The sequence below is a fragment of the Amphiura filiformis genome, chromosome 19 (genome assembly GCF_039555335.1).
Source record: "Amphiura filiformis chromosome 19, Afil_fr2py, whole genome shotgun sequence".
NCBI classification, from domain to species: Eukaryota; Metazoa; Echinodermata; class Ophiuroidea; order Amphilepidida; family Amphiuridae; genus Amphiura; species Amphiura filiformis.
The window spans coordinates 47,874,503-47,895,327 of record NC_092646.1 but is presented as its reverse complement, the minus strand read 5'-3'; the positions used below and the strand labels follow the sequence as shown (position 1 = coordinate 47,895,327).

At 36.8% G+C, this 20,825-nt stretch overlaps 1 protein-coding gene across 1 annotated transcript; it reads right to left on the bottom strand.

The window, feature by feature from the left end:
- Positions 1–585: 585 nt before the first annotated feature.
- On the bottom strand, positions 586–19,179 carry LOC140141400 (uncharacterized). The gene is made up of 6 exons (XM_072163255.1): positions 19,137–19,179; positions 16,650–16,743; positions 13,983–14,059; positions 13,126–13,197; positions 7,734–7,778; positions 586–3,513 (listed from the first exon to the last, which is right to left on the bottom strand). The coding sequence occupies exons 2-6, from the start codon at positions 16,709–16,711 to the stop codon at positions 3,389–3,391; spliced, it is 381 nt and encodes a 126-aa protein (XP_072019356.1). The 5' UTR covers positions 16,712–16,743; positions 19,137–19,179; the 3' UTR covers positions 586–3,388.
- Between the last annotated feature and the right edge of the window lie 1,646 nt (positions 19,180–20,825).

The window sequence follows — 20,825 nt, the reverse complement described above, 5'->3', positions numbered from 1 at the left end:
CGGATTAATTACCATAGCAATAGGTGAAAACAATTTTGAACATATCGCGCTGCACTACAAGCAGGTTACACTCATCACCTGTGTATGTCTGCAATCATAGATTGAATACAATACTGGTCTTTTCAAAGATACTTATCTTACAGGTGCAAGTAATCAGCATGATATGGTTCAATGAAGAGGTACCGCGTGATCGAACGTATCAGTGCAGCGCGGTATTTTCAAAAATTGTTTTCACATATTGCTATGGTAGTTTATCCGATTATTACGTAACTTCGCCAGCGTATACCGCCCTGTACTACAACGTTCCCGCGGTATCGATGCATTGAACCATAGATGTCAAAGAAAGGCTGATCAGTCGTACCTGTAAGATAAGTATCTTTGAAAACAGCGGTATTGTATTCAATCTATGTTTGTTGACATAAACATGTGATTAGTGTAATCTGCTAGTAGTGCAGCGCGCTTTATTCAAAAATTGTATTCATCTATTGCTATGGTAGTTAATCCGATTATGACGTCACTTCTACCATGGAGCTATTAAAGATGGAGAAGCAATAAATTATGTAACGTATTGTTCACTTGTGCCGATTTGAAATCTGACAAGCTATTCATCGAAAGGTACCTTTTGTTTGGGACAAAGGGCTTCCGCCATTAAATCGGTAAGCTGACCCGACAGTGTATTAACGCTTTACCTATCAGGCTACTGTCAATAATTGATCAAACAAAAGTCGCGTGAAAGCGCCTACTGGCATGAAAAGTACCTATTGTTATCATAAAACCCAAGGGTGTGATTGAGTAGCCGTAAGCACAACAGGCACATATTAGCCGCTGATGTACAGTTCGATGTCACCCCACTGACTTATAGGTGCTTCATTTAAATACATTGAATGCGCTTGCTGAATGATTACATATCAAGGCTGCCATGTCTACATGTCTATAGTACTGTATAATATATAACATATAATAACTATACCGGTATAGGCCTATATAAAAGTTGTTTCACAAGTTGATATTTAATTTTATTTTAAGAAGGAGAATGTCATAAACAGTGGCGTACTGAAGGGGGAGGCAGCTCTTTTGTGAGAGGTCTTGGGAGGGGATTAGGGAGGAAGAGGTGGAGGAGGGGATATGAAGAATGATAGGGGACTGGAGGAAGAGAGAAAGAGGAAGAAATGAAGAGAAATAAATAAATAGAAGTAAATAAATAGAAAGGTAAGGAAATGATAGGAGTGAGAGGGAACAAAAAGTAAGAGGGGATGGAGAAGGGAAGGGAGATAAGAAGAGGGAGTGATACTTTAGCAAGGAAAGAATAAGTACAGAGAAAGGAATGACAAATAAATGTAGGCCTTATAATAATTATCATAGAAACTAAACACAGCCCCCCCCATAGGCCTAACACTAACAGCACTATAGGCAGCCATTCGATGATGTCAATGCCTTTATGCATTACGTATTTAAAACGCCCAGTCAGATGTATTTTACACCTGCCAAGCACAAGTCACCCAATTTCGAAAATTGGACGTTGATTGCACCATGGAGCTATTAAAGATGGAGAAGAAATAGATTACGTAACGCATTGAAACCGTGTGCCGATTTGAAATCTGACAAGCTATTCATCGAAAGGTACCTTTTGTTTGGGACAAAGGGCTTCCGCCATTAGATCGGTAAGCTGACCCGACAGTATATTAACGCTTTACCTAGCAGGCTACTGTCAATAAGTGATCAAATGAAGTCTCGTGAAAGCGCTTACTGGAACGAAAAGTACCTTTTGTTACCATAACACACAAGGGTGTGATTGAGTAGCCGTAAGCACAACAGGCACACATTAGCCGCTGATGTATAGTTCGTTGTCACCCCACTGACATTAGGTGCTTCATTTAAATAAATTGAATGCGCTTGCTGATGATTACACATCAAGGCTGCCATGTCTGCATGTCTATAGTACTGTATAATGGTAATAGCTACGTAGGCCTATACATGTAACATAAGTATACCGATACAGGCATAATAAAAGTTGTTTCACAAATTGACATTTTATTTTATTTTATTTTAAAAAGGAGAATGTCATAAACAGTGGCGTACTGAAGGGGGCAGTTCTTCTGTGAGAGGTCTTGGGAGGGGATGAGGAGGGGATATGAAGAATGAGAGGGGACTGGAGGAAGAGAGAAAGAGGAAGAAATAAAAGAGAGAAAAATAAATAGACGTAACTAAATAGAAAGGTAAGGAAAATGATAGGATTGAGAGGGGACAAAACGTAAGAGGGGATGGAGAAGGGAGATAAGAAGAGGGGGTGATACTTCAGCAAGGAAAGAATAAGTACAGATAAAGGAAAAGAAAGGAATGACAAATAAATGTAGGCCTTATAATAATTATTATAGAAACTAAACATAGCCCCCCCCCCCCCCACACACACACACACATAGGCCTAACACTAACAGCACTATAGGCAGCCATTCGATGATGTCAATGCCTTTATGCGTTACGTATTTAAAACGCCCAGTTAGATGTATTTTACACCTGCCAAGCACAAGTCACCCAATTTCGAAAATTGGACGTTGAATGCACACTCTCATGAATATTGATTGGCAACATTTTCCAATATGTCAGCGCTCAAATCGGACACAATAGAACAATAGACCATTCAGTGCGTTGACTTCTACGACGTATACCATCATTAAGGTCCGTAATCCATACCATAATTTATGTAACCACTTCGTTGGCGAATTATGATTATGCTTACAAAGTTATTTTATCATGCAGGATAGATCCCATACACCATGGTATTATTAGGAAGCGACAATTAAAAACTTTATATATAAAATACGTATATATTTTATTTGAATGAATATAGCTTTATGAAATGTGATTGCAACTACTCGACAAGATATCACTCCCTCAAGGTTTACAAACCTGAACTATATGATTGTTATGGTTTATATTTAAACACGATTTAAAATGCCATGGATGTCTGGCTTTTATTTCTTTCAAAAAGTGGTTACAAATCTGATAGAAGCCTATAGAATCTTGATCAGCTTATTTGCATATCTGCCACGCAAAAATGTTCGAGAACTAACGTTATCTTTTTAATGTTTCATTTATTGTTTTATTATTTAGCATGAAACAGCGAGCAGTAGCATGCAATTTTGACACTGAAATCGGAGGGAGCTGGGTCAGTTCTGTTTTTAAAATGTTGAATTCCTTAATATTTGTGGTAGGGGGTTATGATTATTGAATTATGTTGTCCAACTAGCTTTTTTACCAACTATGAACATCAACATATTTTTGTATTTAATATAATACTTAGTTTTACTTTAATGAAATTAATTTTTTAATATAATCGATATCTCAGGCATTTATATTTGTATTCATGAAGGTGTATGATTCTGATGTTTTATCGTGCTAGACAGATTTGTATTAGCTCACTAACAATGGATTCGGGCAATTTGATTACAATAGCATCGCCTTTGGAACACAACTGGAAGTCATGAATGGAATGGTCATCATCACAAACTGGGACTGAAAACAAATAAGAAGACAAGTCAATTACTATCAGTAAATCAACAAACCATTCAATAACTTATTTATTATCAATCACCTTATTCACTCCTTCCCTCCAGATACGCACTTGAGTTTGTTCTGTAATAACTTATGATGAACATGACAATTTTTGATGAGTCAACTTGTAAACCATGATAATTAAATGAGTGGACAGAACAAACATCTAATAATCAATGTGTGACTAATACCCTAGTTAAATAAGGGGTTAAGCCATCACTAATACAGAATCCATTTAATTATCATTCATTAACCCTAGAACTACGAACTACCCCTTGAAGTTTTTCATCCGTCATTGAAATGCGCGTATTTTCGCCCAAACGACTTAAGGGACGCACCATTAGACTTCAAGGGGGGGGTGGAGGAAGTTGGGGTCGGGGCAAGATTTTTTTTTTCGCCGCCAAAGGCGGCGAAGTTTTTTTTTTTCGTCGCCAAAGGCGACAAGTTTTTTTTTTTCAATTTTCATGCATTTATACAGTTTGGTGAGGAAAGGTTTTTTTGTTTTTTTAGTGTTGGTAGGGAAAGTTTTTTTTTTTTGCTCATGTAGTGGGGGAAGTTTTTTTTTTTCAAATTTTCCTTCCCCCCCCCCCCCTTGAAGTCTAATGGTGCGTCCCTAAGCTAATCGTAGATCCATTCTTTGCGCCAAATTTTAATGATTTTTTTTACCCCAGCACCTTGCCCGATGGGGTGGAGGTTAAAGTAACCCAGCCTGGTATAACAATATCATTTTAAAGGCTCAGTTCATTATTTCAAGCGAATTAGGTAACTACGACGTTTCTTATGAGGGGCTGAGTGACGTGTTTTGAAAGAACCATCCAGTTGATCAGGCAAACTTAAAAGGGTAACCCAATGAAGTAGACTAGTCAATGTTCACCTCTACACCACCTAACTTTACACAGGTCCCAACTTAATGTGTTTTCCAGATATTTGGAGTGGTCTTTAAACGACAGCTTGACTTTCACACTGAACACAATCTCACTGCTAAAACCTTGTTTACCAATATTACGTCCATAAAAGAGCGTTAACAATTTATGCAAATTAAATTATATAACACACCTTAAAGCAAGAGCTGATAACAATTTGTATTTTCTTTCTGTTACGAGTCGTACTGACTCAAGGCCAAAATCACCTTTTACCCAAATTTACACGAGTGCACAACACAGATACACTGTTTGATTAAGCTAACAAGATCCATGTCTTTAATTGAAAGAAAAATATAATTGGTACCATATATGACAACAAAATAATGCACATACAAAATAATCACACAATCAATAACCCAATTAACTGGTCAAGATTTCTCTCTTTTTGAGAGCTATTATCTACAGCCATTAACATTATAATCATATCGATATAGGTCCGCCTAGTATCGTTGCAAACGTGATGTTTTATAGCAAACCATCTGGGATTTTCCCCAATGTTCTACTAATAGACATTAACATTTCACATTACATCACTTCCTGTGGGGTTCTTCTTCTTCGCATTCTTCTTACTTTCTTCTGTCGACCATTAAATTTGCTCTAGCACTGACATGCTTAGACCGATTTGACCTAACTTAATCACAACTATCACTGACTATGCCACTACATGTCACATGAAACTGGTGGGGTCAAAGATCATGTAGGGGTCACAGGGATCAAAATGTGATTTCATCTCAAAATGCTACTTCTCCCACAAAATACGTAGGAAAGTAAGATCACTTGCACATATGGGTTGTTATTACCCATTGTCTGTAAATTATACACATATTTGAGGTCAAAGATCATTAAGGGATCATTTCCGGTGGAAAGCCAAATACCTTTAAAAATATCATTAGCTAAGAAAAACATAGTAGAGTGACGGCATGTTCACACATGAATTGTGTTTATCCAATGTATATTTTTTATTTGGGGTCAAAGGTCATATAGGGGTTAATTCCAGTATAAAACGAGATACCTTTAAAATGCTACTTCTCCCACAAACTAAAGTCCGTTTGCTCTAACTGTGAAGGTTATTGGGAGTTGATAATTCCCAATGTTAATAAAAACCACGCCACATTACTACACACTAGAGAGCTTTTCTATCAACAACTGATAAATTGGCATACTATTTTAGACCAAAATAGTTAAAATTGTATACAGTCTCTTATCATTGTTATGACTTCTTGAGTACCCCTTTGGAACTGGTGGTTAGTGAAATTTGCGTTGAAATAGAAACTTGAATTAGCTAAACCTTTGATTTTGGCACTTGAAAAATTATGTATAGCGAAATGTTATTAACATGATCAAGGGGTCACTTCCGACACAAAACCTTCAAAATGCCCTTTCTGCCACAAATAACATGACAGAGTAATGCCAAGTGCACACAATCATTGGCATTTGCCAATGTCTATGGCATTTTCATATATTTTGGGGTCAAAGGTCATTAGGGGGTCACACCACGGCTGTTTTTGTGGTCTTATACCACAACTATATCTAGTTATTTCCTTCTTTCTTCTCTCAAACTTAAAACGAGCCATCGTAGCCATATATGCTTATAGGCCAATTTGACCATATTTGGTCACAATGACCATTGGGGTGGGGGCCAAAGATCTTTTTAGTAAAGCTAGATCAGAGCTAGTCTACATTTTCACGTAACCTCCTTCAACTCATTTGCATAGAATTGGATACCAGCATCGTATTCTGCTTCGTTGAACTTCTAATTAGCATACTTTTGGATACCTCCATATTTATTTATTTATTAATGACGAATACGTTGTTTACATCATGACGTCATTAGAGCTTGTCACTCGTCCGATTCGAAACACGAAAAACATTTGCACTTTTCTTTCCATTAATGTTATATAGTGAAATACCATATAGCGGAGGTGTTAGTTTTTTACTTAAGGCAAATATTTCTGGCGATGACCCCTTCTTGACAATGGCCAAATATGCTGTATTAGTTCTGGAAAGGGTCAGGCGATATGTCCGCCATTTTCTTCTTCAGATTTTGAGGTCATTTAGTAGACTTGCTTACCAGTCGTTTTCATTATCCTAACTACAGTTTGCACATTGAAAAGTGAACTTCGACGTTCGTGATGCCACAAATTCTTGCCGTACCAGTTTTGATTCATTTTTCAGCCGGGGTGGTTATGTTTGCGGTCACGCATCGGTATACGGATGACCAGTATGTTCTTGTTTATAGTAGAATTATATTGTGGGGACACATATGTCACATGAACGACTCGGGGTTAAAGGTCATTCAAAGGCCATTATGGCTAAAAATTAGATTTTCATTAAAATTGCTTCTTCCGCAAATTACATAAAATAATGACGTAACTTGCGCACATGCATCGCCATTAGCCAGTGTCTAAAAGTTGTACAGTCACGTAAATGGTGGGCAAAAGTCATTATGGGGTCACTTGAGCATTACGTTCAACATTTTGTATTAGCCAGAAAAAAACATAGCACAGTAACGGTATTTACACATGTGACTTGTTATAACATAGTACATGTATGGTTTGTTTGAAGTTGGGGCCAAATGTCATTAAGGGGCGACTTCCTGTTTAAAGCCAAAAACCTTGAAACCATTTCGAAAAAAATACACAAAAGAGTGACCTTGCATTTACATATGCATTGCTGCCATCCAGCGCCTTCAGGATATTTGTACGTTTGGGGTGAAAGGTTATTAAGGGGTTACATGCCTTGCGATTGTCTGCGCTCTGAGCTGTGAGCGTAAATTACTCCTTGTTCATTACATATTTAATCAAAATAGCATCGTGGCAAATAACCAAGAACTGTACTTTTTCTGAATCCATATGACGAGAGGAATACATTGGTTTGGTTATTCACATGATTTGAATTTTCGCCCCCTACATAAGTGGCCATTTTGGATTCATGCAAAATTAGGCACTGTTCCGCTACTTTTTTTTTTTCCGGGACTTTTGAAATGTTTTTGTGTGACTTTTTAGGAGGTGGGCGCGTGTGAAATGGATTATGTTGCAATTAGTGGTGGGCGATATTCATCCTTTGACTGGGATATAAAAAAAAGCACTGCTTTTGTAGTTGAAGTATTCAGAGTCAATCTGCATTTTACCATCTACATTGCAATTTGCCCAATATTTACCACTTCGGCGGTGATTTGCTGGCGCATTTAATATTCTTGACCAATTCATATTTGTATCAACTAAATCGTGTTATGAAAGGTACATTATAGCAGCTTACCCACATCTTCCAACCATTGAAGCATCACATAGTGTGTAGTGTGGTCTGAATAAAGTCAAAAATAAGAGTTAAAATTGTATTAAAATCAAACTATTAACAAGAACAAGAAAATTACCCAGGACTGATTCGCGTTTTAACAATAATCATCTCAATCTCTGCGTATGTTAGTGTTTTGCTTTTACATGTAGCCTGGGGTTAAACCGCACAGGGTTAAACTGCACTACACTATTACACAGTTTTAAATAGAAAAATTGCCAAATACGTGCAGAATTTTTTCACATTCAAAACTCTCACTCGTAAAAGCCAATATCGGATTAATCTTTATTAGACGAACTGCATCACAAATGATCAAAAAGTCAACTTGAGTTGATCTGAAAATTGTCTAGTTATAACGCACTGAACCATGACTACATTAATGATTTTGATTGATTTAATTTGAATGATATTAACATACAATATACAAAAATTACCAAAATAAATAAAATAGATATGATTTTGAAATTGATAAAACATTTTAAAAGTATAGTTTAAAAACAATGAGTTGATAAAAACCTGGATAACCCATGAAAACCATGTTCCATTGAGGTTTGCAAAAAGAAACTTTGGAAGCAAAATCAGTGTGAAAGGCACACAAATATATAACAGAGTGAAACAAGTTTAATCAAAATATGTTATTTGAAAGATACCCACGAAAGTATTGCTTATACATTTAAGCTGATCATGGAGGGAATTTTTATTATGAGGTAACTCACTTATTGCGTTGAAATAGAAACAGTGCCCCTTGTGTAATAGCTCTGTCACACTACAGCGGATTGGGTTAACGAACATCACCGTATACAAACATATTTTATCCGGTGGAAAAATCACCAGTCCGGCAGGAGATTCGGTGGAATTTGTGCAATTTAACCTTTTCTCCTCTTTTTTTCTTTCTTGTCAATCACTAAAACTGGAAGGAATTTGATATCGCGTCCTCGCGTGCCTTCCGCAAGTGCCCCTCTACCAATACTACTTACACGGGCCTACTAAATTACGTGCAATTTAACTTTTTCTCTTCTCTTCTCTCTTCAATTTTCTCACTTTCTTTTCTTTTTTCCCTCCTTTCCCCCTTTTTTCTACTTGTCAGTTACTCATGATGTAGTCATGTCTACAGTAGAATTCAGCACGACCTTTGCAGGACTTAAACCCCATTAACCCTAACCCCCGAAGGGCTTTTTGGCGACGGGATGGGAAAGAATGAAAGAATAAAGAGAGAAAAGAAGGAAAGAAGTTGTTTGCCGTGGGTGGGATTCGAACCCGAGACCCCTCGCATGCCAAGCACTCGGTCGGCGACACCTTGCCACGGGTCTTCGGCTTCGCTGGCAAGCGAAACCGTGTCCATGTCACTTAGGGCGATTGCGTCATCACACCACGTGGGATGCACGCACGAACAGCGCATATATCAAGTAGTAGTTTGTAGTATACAGGCGGGTTGGGTTAAAAGCTATTAAACCAAGATAACACTCATTGAAAACAGCTCAACTGATTAAATCAGATCTTCTCTGGTTGTGCACATGTGTCTGTTTTACCTGTGCGGTATCGCAAGGTGCTGGTATTATAGTTGCAGTTGGGTAACCGATTATAAAGGAAACGCAAGGTAACAATGGTATGTGGGCCTTTGTTCACGAAATGAGACAATGGTCTGCTTATTGTTAACCAGCATTTTCGAAAATGAGCAACATAATGATTGTTGATTTAACACGGTTTGGAAATAATTTCTTCATATTTTTGGTGTTATCTGTCGTGTACATATCCTTCCTAAAACACAAAAGTGCGAATACTTCTAAACACCTAAATTAGCTAAAAATTTAGGACATGTTACAAAACTATATTTTCTAGAATTTCATAGAATACTTAAAATGTAGCTTGTACGGTTGTTTTTTTTTTTTTTTTTTTTTTTGTGGCATCCTTCAGAAGTGAGCGGTCCGTTACCAATATTGTCGGTCAAATCTCCATTCAATTAACACGGGGAGATGGCTAGCTATGAGCTAGCTATGCCTTGCCCTCACTCATAATTTACCAAAGTGCGACTATTTCTGAACATCTAACCTAGCTGTAATTTTAGGTCATGTTAGAGAAATATATTTGCTAGAAGTTTGGAGAATACTTTAAATATTGGCCGGTTATTTTTCACACAGTGATGTTAACTAGGCAAATGCCTATACTTCCAACATACACTAATTGTAAAGGTCGCGCGTCAATGGTGAGAGCACTGTGTATTGTGTATAGGAAAACGGACAGTAACTGCAGTATGTACTGGGGAAATTTGATATTGCGTCCCACACCCTTCAGAAAGTGCCCCCTCCCCCATGATCGATGCACTTGTTCGCCATAGGCCGACATTCGGCACAAGCACCTGCGAAACCTCCCAAACACCTGCGGTATTCAAACGAAAGAATAACGAACAAACCCAGGGAATATATACAGAACAGTACGAACACACATCGGACAACTTCCGAACATGTGTATCCGGTACACTCCGTTTCAAGTTTTGTCGACGGACTAAACAAACATCACCTAACACGAAACGCATTTGGCGGATAATAGCAGGACATATGAAGAACATAAAACGAACATTGACGAACACTAACGGATTTGCTAAAATACCATCCGTTTCTTGTACGGAAGAACGATCCGGTGTAGTGTGACACTAACACGGACTGGGTCAACGTCAGACTACCCCGTAGTCCACTTGCCCATTGTGCATACTCTGGATATTGTATTTAAGCTTACAACTCTGATTTAATTAATGTGTGCACAATTGATAGATTTTCACATCTGATCAGTCACCCTACTCCCTCTGTTTGTTAGCTTCCCAAGTGGACTACTGACATTGCCTTGCGGTTAAGAATTTTAACACGGGACTTTATGGAGAGTTAGGCCAATTTCTGGCCTAACTAAAATTGGCGATGATGTAATGCATCTTTAAATGGATCTGCCTTGTGATTGGTCGCCCATACCTCGCTATGGTTTAAATCGTCTGGGCCCGCGCCATTACCATTAACTACACCGTAAACAACTGTCTGTGGTATTTGCGGCGCTTTTGTGTTGACGCGAAAGTTAATCTCTCATCAAACATCTAGCGCGTACTTGTGGTTAATGGACTGATAAACAAGTATGCTTGGCAGTGTGTTTTTAGAGAGCAAAGTCCAGGGGGTAAAGTTCTGCTTACAATTCAAAGTTCATAGTCGAAATTTCGGGGTTCGCTATCAATAAACTGGTAGATTCCAAAATCAGAATTGTTCAGTATTAAAGTGAGCCGTTATAATTATGCAAGATAATGTTGCATTCAATTACTTTTATTGTCACTAATCGTCTGATATTTTTAACTCTTTATGACCATTTTACTATTGAATATTTTAATTTTAATAAACATCAGTATAATTTTGAGTTCAACGAAATGGGTTCATCATTACTAATAATAACATATTTTTAATAAAATTCGACTATGGCATAGTCTAGGTCAACGTACATCACCGAATACAAAAATATGCTATCCTAGTTCGGAAGAATATTGGGGGGTGAAGGCATCACAGGAACGTATTTGCAACGAACACGGGCCGAGTGCAACAAACAAAGAAAGAGCATGAACGAAAGGAGAGCGAACAAACTCCTACAATATGCAGCACCATACGAACACACATCGGATAAATACCGAACATGTGTATTCGGTACACTCCGTTTCAAGTTTTGTGCAGGCACAAAACTTGCGACGGACATAACGAACATCATCTAACACGAAACGCATTTGGCGGGTGATAGCAGGACATAAAAGAACATAAAACGATCATTGTCGAACAACAACGGAAAATACCATCCGTTTCTTGTACGGAAGACCAATTCGGTGTAGTGTGACAGGCGCTTTAGTAATGAGCATAATAGTTATTAGCTTCAAACACATGACCCTGTTTTCAACACTTCATAATTTAGGAAGATACGAGGGTCATTCAAAAAGTTCTACCTGTTGGGTCATAACTTTTGTTGTGTGAAAGGTAGCTACTTAAAGATGTGTATACATATAGTTCGTAATGTCACCTACAGGTGGTGAAAAAATAATGTCAAAACCATTTTCAGATTTTTGTAGGTGACCTGAAAAACACAGTAAGATATGGTGCACCTTTGGATATTGCACTTGCAAACATGCGTGCAGTCAATGTACGAACTTCCGTCTTTATACAAAAAAAAATCAAATTAGTAACAATATACATTTTGAATGAATATACACCTTACAGTCCAAAACATCATCTGGGATTGAAAAAGTAAAACTTTGATGGACAGAAATTACCCAAAACTTTTTGGAGGGATATCTTGTAACATCTCAGGTAATGATAATCAGTATAGTGTCTAGCTGCGCTTTTAGATAAAATACAAAAGTTAAAGCTACTATAACACATTTTTCAGTCAAAAAGTAAATTTAATTCCCTTTGTGATCTATTGTGGTATTTTATTCCAAAGAAAGCGACATAATGCCACCATTTTACACCATCTTTTATTAAAGTCAATATCTTCATAAACTGTGTTGGTGGTCATTTATACTAATTTTATTACACTGGCTATTCGTTCTATTAGTTTTATGCATCATTTTCAGTTTGTGGCAACCCTTTAATCGTACATATAATTTTATGATTATTCTTGTGTTTTATACAGTTTTTACTGTATAACATGACCAAATGGAATAATTATGGGATCTTCAACACACTGTACTTGAGACGCCTTTGCAAATATTGTACATATTTTGACCGTTTCCGGTGAACCATATCTTACTGCGGATTTCAGGTCACCAACAAAAATCTGAAAAAGGTCTTGACATGATCTTTTCACCACCAGTAGGTGACATTACGAACTATATGTATGCAAATGTTCAAGTAGCTACCTTTAACAAAACAAAAGTTATGACCCAACAGGTAGAACTTTTTGAATGACCCTCGTATTATTGTTCTTGACTAATGTGTGTCAGTGGATCAAGGTTGGTGATGAATTTCTATTTTTGGTAATTGTAGTTCGTCGGCAGAGTGCTACACTATCGTAAGTGCAGTTTGGTCAGTTTTACTGGAGGAGCATTTTTGTGTTTTGTGTAGCCGGTTGTTTCCAATTAGCCATAAAATCAGACAAAATATATAGCTTCTCCTTTTACGCGGTGTTTTCTTGCCAATGTTGAATATTAAAAAAAATTGTATTTGCGTTATAAAGAAATCGAACATCAAAATGTAGAATTTCTTGGTTGTAGTTTTTATTAATTTGGTCAATACTGAAGGCACAGATGAACCGCATGGTCGTGTATGGTTCATATCCCTCTATCGTACATTTGTCCCGGTAAATATTAAGAAAATGTATTTAAATATTATATGTTAATTACCTAGTTCACTAGGGCCATCTCCAAATGCGAAGTCAACGTAAGCTACATCACTACCGTTAGTTCTACAAGGTGCTAGAGAGAAAATAATAAATTCCATTAGTTTCATCATTGCGAACAGATCATGAATCTGAAGTGATACTACTCTCCCTAACACAAAATGTTCAAATTCCTCACACACTTGTCACTTCCCTTTTGTGGGAATCCGTGTTTCCTATATAACAACAGGTGATTATCTTTGGAATTAAGAGTTCTCAAACCAATTACAGGTGAGCATAGAAATACATTTTAAAGTACAGACCTCTGGAAAGGCAACCGTTACTAATAGTTTCACGGACTACTCTCACTTACGATCATTGGGTATACCGATCATCAGACAGATAATTTGTCATGATTTCAACTGAACAGATATGCGTATACATGTGTATATATTTTGTGGTGTCAAAAACATGACAAACCAAGCCAACCAGCACAGTCTCTACTCCAAAAGTAGTTAAGAGTGCTAAACCACTATAAATAGTAGGGGCATAATATAACAAGTATTATTTCACAGGTGACTATTTTTGGAATTAAGAGTTCTCAAACCCATTACAGGTGAACGTAGACATAAATGCTAAAGTACCGACCTCTGGAAAGGCAACCGTTACTAATAGTTTCACGGAATGCCGTCACTTACGATCATTGGGTATACATTTGAGCACTTCTAATTCCAAAAAAAACTTTGAATTTTTATACGCTCTCCCTTCTTGGGATTGAGCACTCTATTCATAAGGTAGTCTGACTATGAATACATGTTGTAATTATGCTCCTGTTATGCAGTTGAGCACTCTCTGACTAGCTTTGTAAATAAGTAAACCAACCTTGTGTTCCTGGACAATTCGAATAACCCCGCCACGTAAAGATGTCATTGCCAAATAGATCCTGTTTGACGCACTCACTTTAAAACAAACAAAACATGTATATAACCTTTAAGGTTACAGAAATAAACTGATAAAAAAACGTATACAAGACGTATAAAGTTGTTCTCTAAAACCGAGTTTTCTCAGGAATCAAACATCGCAGTGAGTCAAATGTTGGTGCATGGATGTATCTTTAACCTTATTTTTGTATGTTTATACACATTTTTTGAAAATCCTTCGTTTAAATCCTTTTTACGCACCATGTTCAAAAGATCAAACACGCGTTTCATGCTGGGTTTTTTTAATGTGCGCCCCGTATAAATCCACGCCGAGTGATTGTTTTCTTCTTTTTTGTATTGTACTACAAATCGCCCAAAGAAATAATGTTGCCATTTAACAGAACCATATGCAGTACCGATTAAATTATTAGCACGTTTTTGGGAGCAATTTTCGAGAATCGTGTGCCACAAAATACTGTTTTGTTACATTATCGATATCTTGATTGTTGATCGTTAATTGTGATATCTAACTTCCTACAGTATTTCTCAACTGTCTGTCGCTTACTCTACCATTTGAATTTTACTCCAAATTGAAGCTACTTTGCAAAAAACGAGTTTTTCGCCATCGATACCTCCGACATTACAGCGGCAATGAGCTTGTTTATCATAACAGCCTGTTATCATTTTCATAAGCCTCTCCGTGGCATAATCGATTAGCGCGCTTGACTCACACTCGACTATACTATACCATAGTGTTGAGCTGGAAATCTTTGGTACGTTTTCGATCCATTTATAGGAGCTAAGTGCAACTTTCAAAATCCGACTTGAAGCCACTCAAGCACCCATAACTCAACCAAGTGATATCGTAGAGCAACAAAAGAGGTATCAAAATGCGCAGTGGAAAGCTGCGCTTTATATACATTAAATAAGTTTTTGCTATATATTTCAGTTCTCGATATATCTGACCATCTATAATCGTTTCGATACTTTCTGGGTTGAGTTTATTTTTCCCTGCAACTTAATACTCCGTAGCCTCGGTTCGAGGATTCTGGGCTCTTTTTCGCCAAGAAAGAATTAGAAGGAGCCTACAATACACTGAGAACTTTACAGTGTTGTGAGTAAGACATAAAAACTGGTTGGAATCAGCAATTTTCTGTGATTATTTTCGCAGAACCATAACAACGAAGAGAGGTAGTAATCTGATATAATCGTGTACAGATCCGAGGTGGATGGACAGCATATGAAGACACATGAATAAAAAAATAAATCGAGAAGCGACGGGCGATTGGTATTTCACCGAACGCAAGAAAAGAAGTCCTATCTGATTGGCTAGAAATCGATCGCTAGGTCGCTCAGTGATGAAGTACCAACTCAAAATGTAGAAATGTATTAAATTATATTTAAATCAACATTCTATTATTGACGCAGACGAAGAAAGTTGCATAGTGTCTCGATATAGTGCATTGTATTATAGACTTGTGATTTAATATTCTATACAGCACGTGAATCTGAGCTTTATACGATTATAATTATAAAACAGTTGAATATATCACATTTTAAGGTACGATTTTAAAATCGTTATGGTGAAGATGCAGTAAAATATATGCGTATAAAGACAACAGCAATCGCCGATGAGTGAATTGAATTTCCAGTTAGTGTATTGAAAACAAAACCTGGGTAGTATAGAAACTCTGTGGTATATCATATTGTGTTAATGGTATGCTTAGCCTGCGTCGCTCGGCCTATCTCGAACAAAATCGCCATGTGGTGATTGTTTCGATCGCGGTTTATTACCCAAGCGCGTGATCCCGTTGACATTACCGTAAGTAACATTACGTAACGTCAATGCTAAATAATCTGAGTTTAGTCACTATACGCTAAACACGACTATTATTACATCTCTAAAACACTTTTAAAAATACCCACTATCGATGACGAAGAAACTTGGGAATGGGTCCTTATCACAGAAGGTTCACAAGCAAAGTGCCCCTACCACCCCGGTGGGGTCACTCAACTTGCAATACTGACCGCACGATCGTTACCAAAATCGCGGAAAATGGGTCATTTTTAGAGCTTGTCCGCGGAGAAAATTGTCTGTGAAATTAATAAAAATAGGGGTGTTTTTATCACACAAATGTCCGCGAAATTAAATTTAAAAAGGGGTTCTTATTATTATCTCCCGATCACGTGCATAGCTGGCAGATACATAAATCACAGGAATAAATTTGTTTTCCTATTCGGAAAACCACCACTATGTATCTCTGATTTATATGCAAGGGGTACTACTTGAATTCTGTGATGCCCTAAATTACTGAAAGAAACATTCATAAAAGCCTCATCCTTGAAATGTTGAAATAGGGTCAAAATTGCAAATGTGTCCTCGGAATCTAAAAAATAGGGGTGTTTAAGAGTACCATTTTTTCCTTGTTTTTAAGTAAAAAAGGGGTAAAATGTCATGATTTGTCCTTGAAGTCGACTGCGAAAGGGGGTAATTTGTACTTGTGGTAACGGTCCTATGCGCCCCCCCCCCCCCTGCCAGGGAGTGCAAAACAGCAAAATAAATTCACACACTATTACTGCCTTTCGGTAATTCATTAGCCAAGTTCAATTATGTTTGTCACATACTTACCAGTCACAGTTTGGTAGGTCTTCACCATCGCATACAACGTTAACGATATCCCGTAGCTTCATACCAACGGTATACAAATTACAAAATGGAATATCTGTTAACAAAATGAAATAGAGCAACCTTGGTGATTTATAGAAAGCTATGACAAACCCACATGCCTCTACACACGTTGCAGTGGCTTGCTAAACATGACCAATGTAACCCACCTCAACTGCGCACCAGTTGTTTGGAGGACATTGTGAACAACCTATTCGTTTTGCCCTTTAAAACCGAGGTATTTTTCTGAAAAATAACTCCCAATATTTTGCTACGGGGTGGTCCATACAATCATCCCCTGCCAATGTTTACACCTGTATGTGGGTTTCTGACCAAATTAAAGGTAATATTTGGCCATTTTAATTTTAACCGCCCAAAGTGCCATTTATTCCACTTTTGTACCATATTTCATTAGTTTGCCTTTAATATGACACATTTCTCGCCCGCTTCGCTCGCATTTGTATCATTAACTTAATTTGTCGCCAAAGGGTGCCGGATTCACTATACTTCACCCCCCCTGTCTAAAAGAAATCTACGCCACTGGCAACTTTGGATCCTCTTGAAATGGGCAAAATGTACAGTTTATACCTTTTATAACGTCAATGTATAAAATAATTAGGATATTCTGATATTGATGTGTCAGTCTTGTAAGCAATCATGGGATACGGTGGGTATCAATCAGTTTGATATAGCATGTAAGCCACGGAACAGTTCTCGCGAGTGCAACTACCAGAGTTATTTCTGCGACTTGTGACTTGACTTGCAAGTTATTTCCACTCAATACAAACAAGAAGAGTCTTTCAAAAGACACAGTTCACGGATCAGGTGTATAGTAATTTGTTCTAACTTTCCTTTTCATATCTAACCTACTCTGCACTGATCTTACAATAAATTAGTGATTTGAGGTAATGATACCTACATTCTGACTCTGGCTTATAACTCTCCATCCAGCAAGAAATACAAACTTTCAAATCAATAGGCCTATCACTATATCATGGAATTCAATTAATATACCATGTAGATAATAACCTTGGTCCAATAATTATTTAGGTTCCAATTAAGATAAGCAAACATTACTGGGTAGATAACATGAACTAAATTGTGACAGTTGGAAGTATTAAATTGAGTAAGTCGCCTGTATCAAAATAGCAGTGTATTTTTCATATATGCAGTAATATGCTCAGGCTTATCCCAAAATAAACAATAGCGTTGACCTTACCCACCAATCGGTAAAGCCTATTATAATCATGTGATGGCTCAATCCAATAGTAAACTTGCTTAGAAAAAAGGCAAAAAATAGTCCTGGCTGCCATTGTCTCAATACAAGATAATATGTGCTAAAAAGTCCTTGCCATGTGGAGCAAGATTAGATAAAGGGATACAAACATGTGTATGAGACATTAGGAATTATTTCCTTGCCTCTTAACCACAGGGTTGATGGGCTACAATAGTTATTCAAGACACAGTGTATGTAAGGGATAAACTGTGCATATGAGATATGGGTTCAAGTGGGGGAAATGTTCCGTGAACAAAAATCACTGGCAACTATATTATTATTTTCACATAGCGTGATCTCCCTTTGTTTGTTTTTTTCTTCTTCTAAGTTTGGAATACAAACCCAGTTGCCAAAGTGACAGTATTTTCATTTCATATACTTCAGGCTCTGCATTATTTTATGTATGTGCAAAAAAATAGCAAATCAAAGTTTCTACTCTTATTTCAAATTAAAGCCATAATGTACGATCTAATAATGTGAAATTGACTTTTTTTCTTCAAACCAGATTTTTTGGCATATTTGTAATGCTTGTAGGTCAACGGAGCAAAGTTCGACATTAAGTCATAATATAGAATTATGACTTTATGTCGTCCTATAGAACTGCATGTTAAACGGTCAAACTAACCAGCAGAGTTTCTTTCATTTTATTTTGTTATTTCAGATCAAAATGGACAGAAACCCTTCCCGACAGTTATTACTAGTAATATTCCAGCATTTTGAGTATAGAATAACAATTTGAAATATAAAGGAAATCGTACATTAAGGCTTTAATTTCTTAATGTATTCTAAATGAAAACAAAATGATTGACAATGAATATTTACATGTGTGGTTCAGTCGCAAAACCAATTGAAATACAATTTGTCATTACCAAAGTTTGTCTACGACGGAGTGTCACAAAACCAAATGATTCAATCATGAACACAATAAACTTAATATAAATACTCAAGAGCAGGATACCGATTTCTTAAACACGTTTGATTTACATAATTAACGGTCATATCTCAATGACGAAAGATTAAATTAATTTACAGTCCAGTTGCTAGCGACAAGCAAGTGTAGTATGACCAGGGAGCTTGGTCACTTTTTGTATGCCAGTTTACTTTACCAATCAGTTAAAGGTAACTGAAAAATAAACAATTACATATAAAATAAACAGATGAAAAGTGAAAATTACCTGGTAGATCTCCGCTTCTAACCTCAAGCAGATCCTGCAAAATGTAAACCAAGCGGAAATTAAATTATTCGGCATCACATACCGTAAAGATTCGCCTAATGGCGCACTTGGGCTCCCTTGCCTTGGGGTAAATTTCATGTGCAAATAGAGGGCTCCCTCCTCTAAAATATAAACAAGAATTAATGTTCCGTGTCTTTATTTACTGGTGGGTTTTACGGAAGGGCGTCTTTAGGTTTTGCCTAAAATTGTGTTTATATCAAAGGAGCACATTCTCATTTTTCTATTGCCAAACGAATCCTTTTAACCAATCATCAGTCCTATGGTTCAATAGGATAATAAGCTTCTACTTATGTATAGGATTCGTATATAGCTGCAGTCTTTCTTTGCTTTGGCTAAATCATATTTAAGTAGTGGGTTAATTAACAGATAACAATGAGAGTACATTTCTGAACCTCGATAACTTGGGGATGATTTGAAGTGACAGCCAATTATGATCGTTTGATTTTATTAAAAGCAATATGGAGAAATAGATATAATGTAGCACCAAAATAAGGTACCTTTTGCTGAAGGAGCAAAGTTCAACAAACCATAACCCCGCATCTGGATATCATTTGATGGCAAATGATATATTATTTCAAAGCTTTTCATAAATACGAAATAAACAAAATTGACCGGGGTGGACTTTACGAGCGTTTCGTGGGGTGGACGGTCACATTTTTTCCTGACTCAGACCAACAAAATACACAAGTCATCCAATTAAGGGCTGATGTAGGGACATTTGCACAGTATTTTTGTGGGACATGAGAGCACATCAGACATATCGAATTGCATTCTCAATAATTATGAAGAATGTCCTCCTGATATCATTTTTTTTTAAATTCGCGATGTAATACTAATTTTATGGCAAATGACTAAAAATTTGTATTTTTGATATTAACAATCCTCGAAGTAAAATTGTATAAAATAAAAACAAATGTAATAATATGTACTTAAAGTGAATGTATCTGGGATGAAAACCCGACTATCATTTGAAAATTTTGACATTTCGTGTTGAAGATATGGATTTTCCATCAAAACACAAAAAATAAATTAGGTCTTTTTGGGAAAAATTGTATATCTTCAATATGAAAGGTCGAAATGTTCAATTGATCGTCGGCTTTTCATCCCAGCTACATACACTTTAAGTGCGCATCGTTAGATTTTTAAAGGTTACTATAAAGACTGTTAAATATCAAAATTTTTAGAAATTTCAAATTTTTATAACTTGTGATAAAGTTTGTATTATACCACGAATTAGACATTATTTGATATCAGAAGAACATTCCTCGTATTTAGAATGCAATTCAATAGGTCTTTTGAACTCTCAGTCTCCACACAAAAAATACTGTTAAAACGCGTAAAACGTTACTATCAGATCCCTTGAAGTGGTCAGTGAAAATGGTCTTTTTTGCCAGAAGAAAGGTTAGTAATTAGGGTTGCTATTTTCACATGAAATTAGAGAGGTCTGTGTTTTAGGTTGGTAATGTTAGGGGCTGCCTGCTTGAGGATATCAACGAATGATAGTATTAGCTTGCACTCCCAGTATTGGGCCCCAGACCACAGTCAAAACTGATAGTACCATTTTCCATAGTCGATTATTTTATAAAAAATATTATTTCATTCTGATTAACTTAATTGTTTGCAATTATA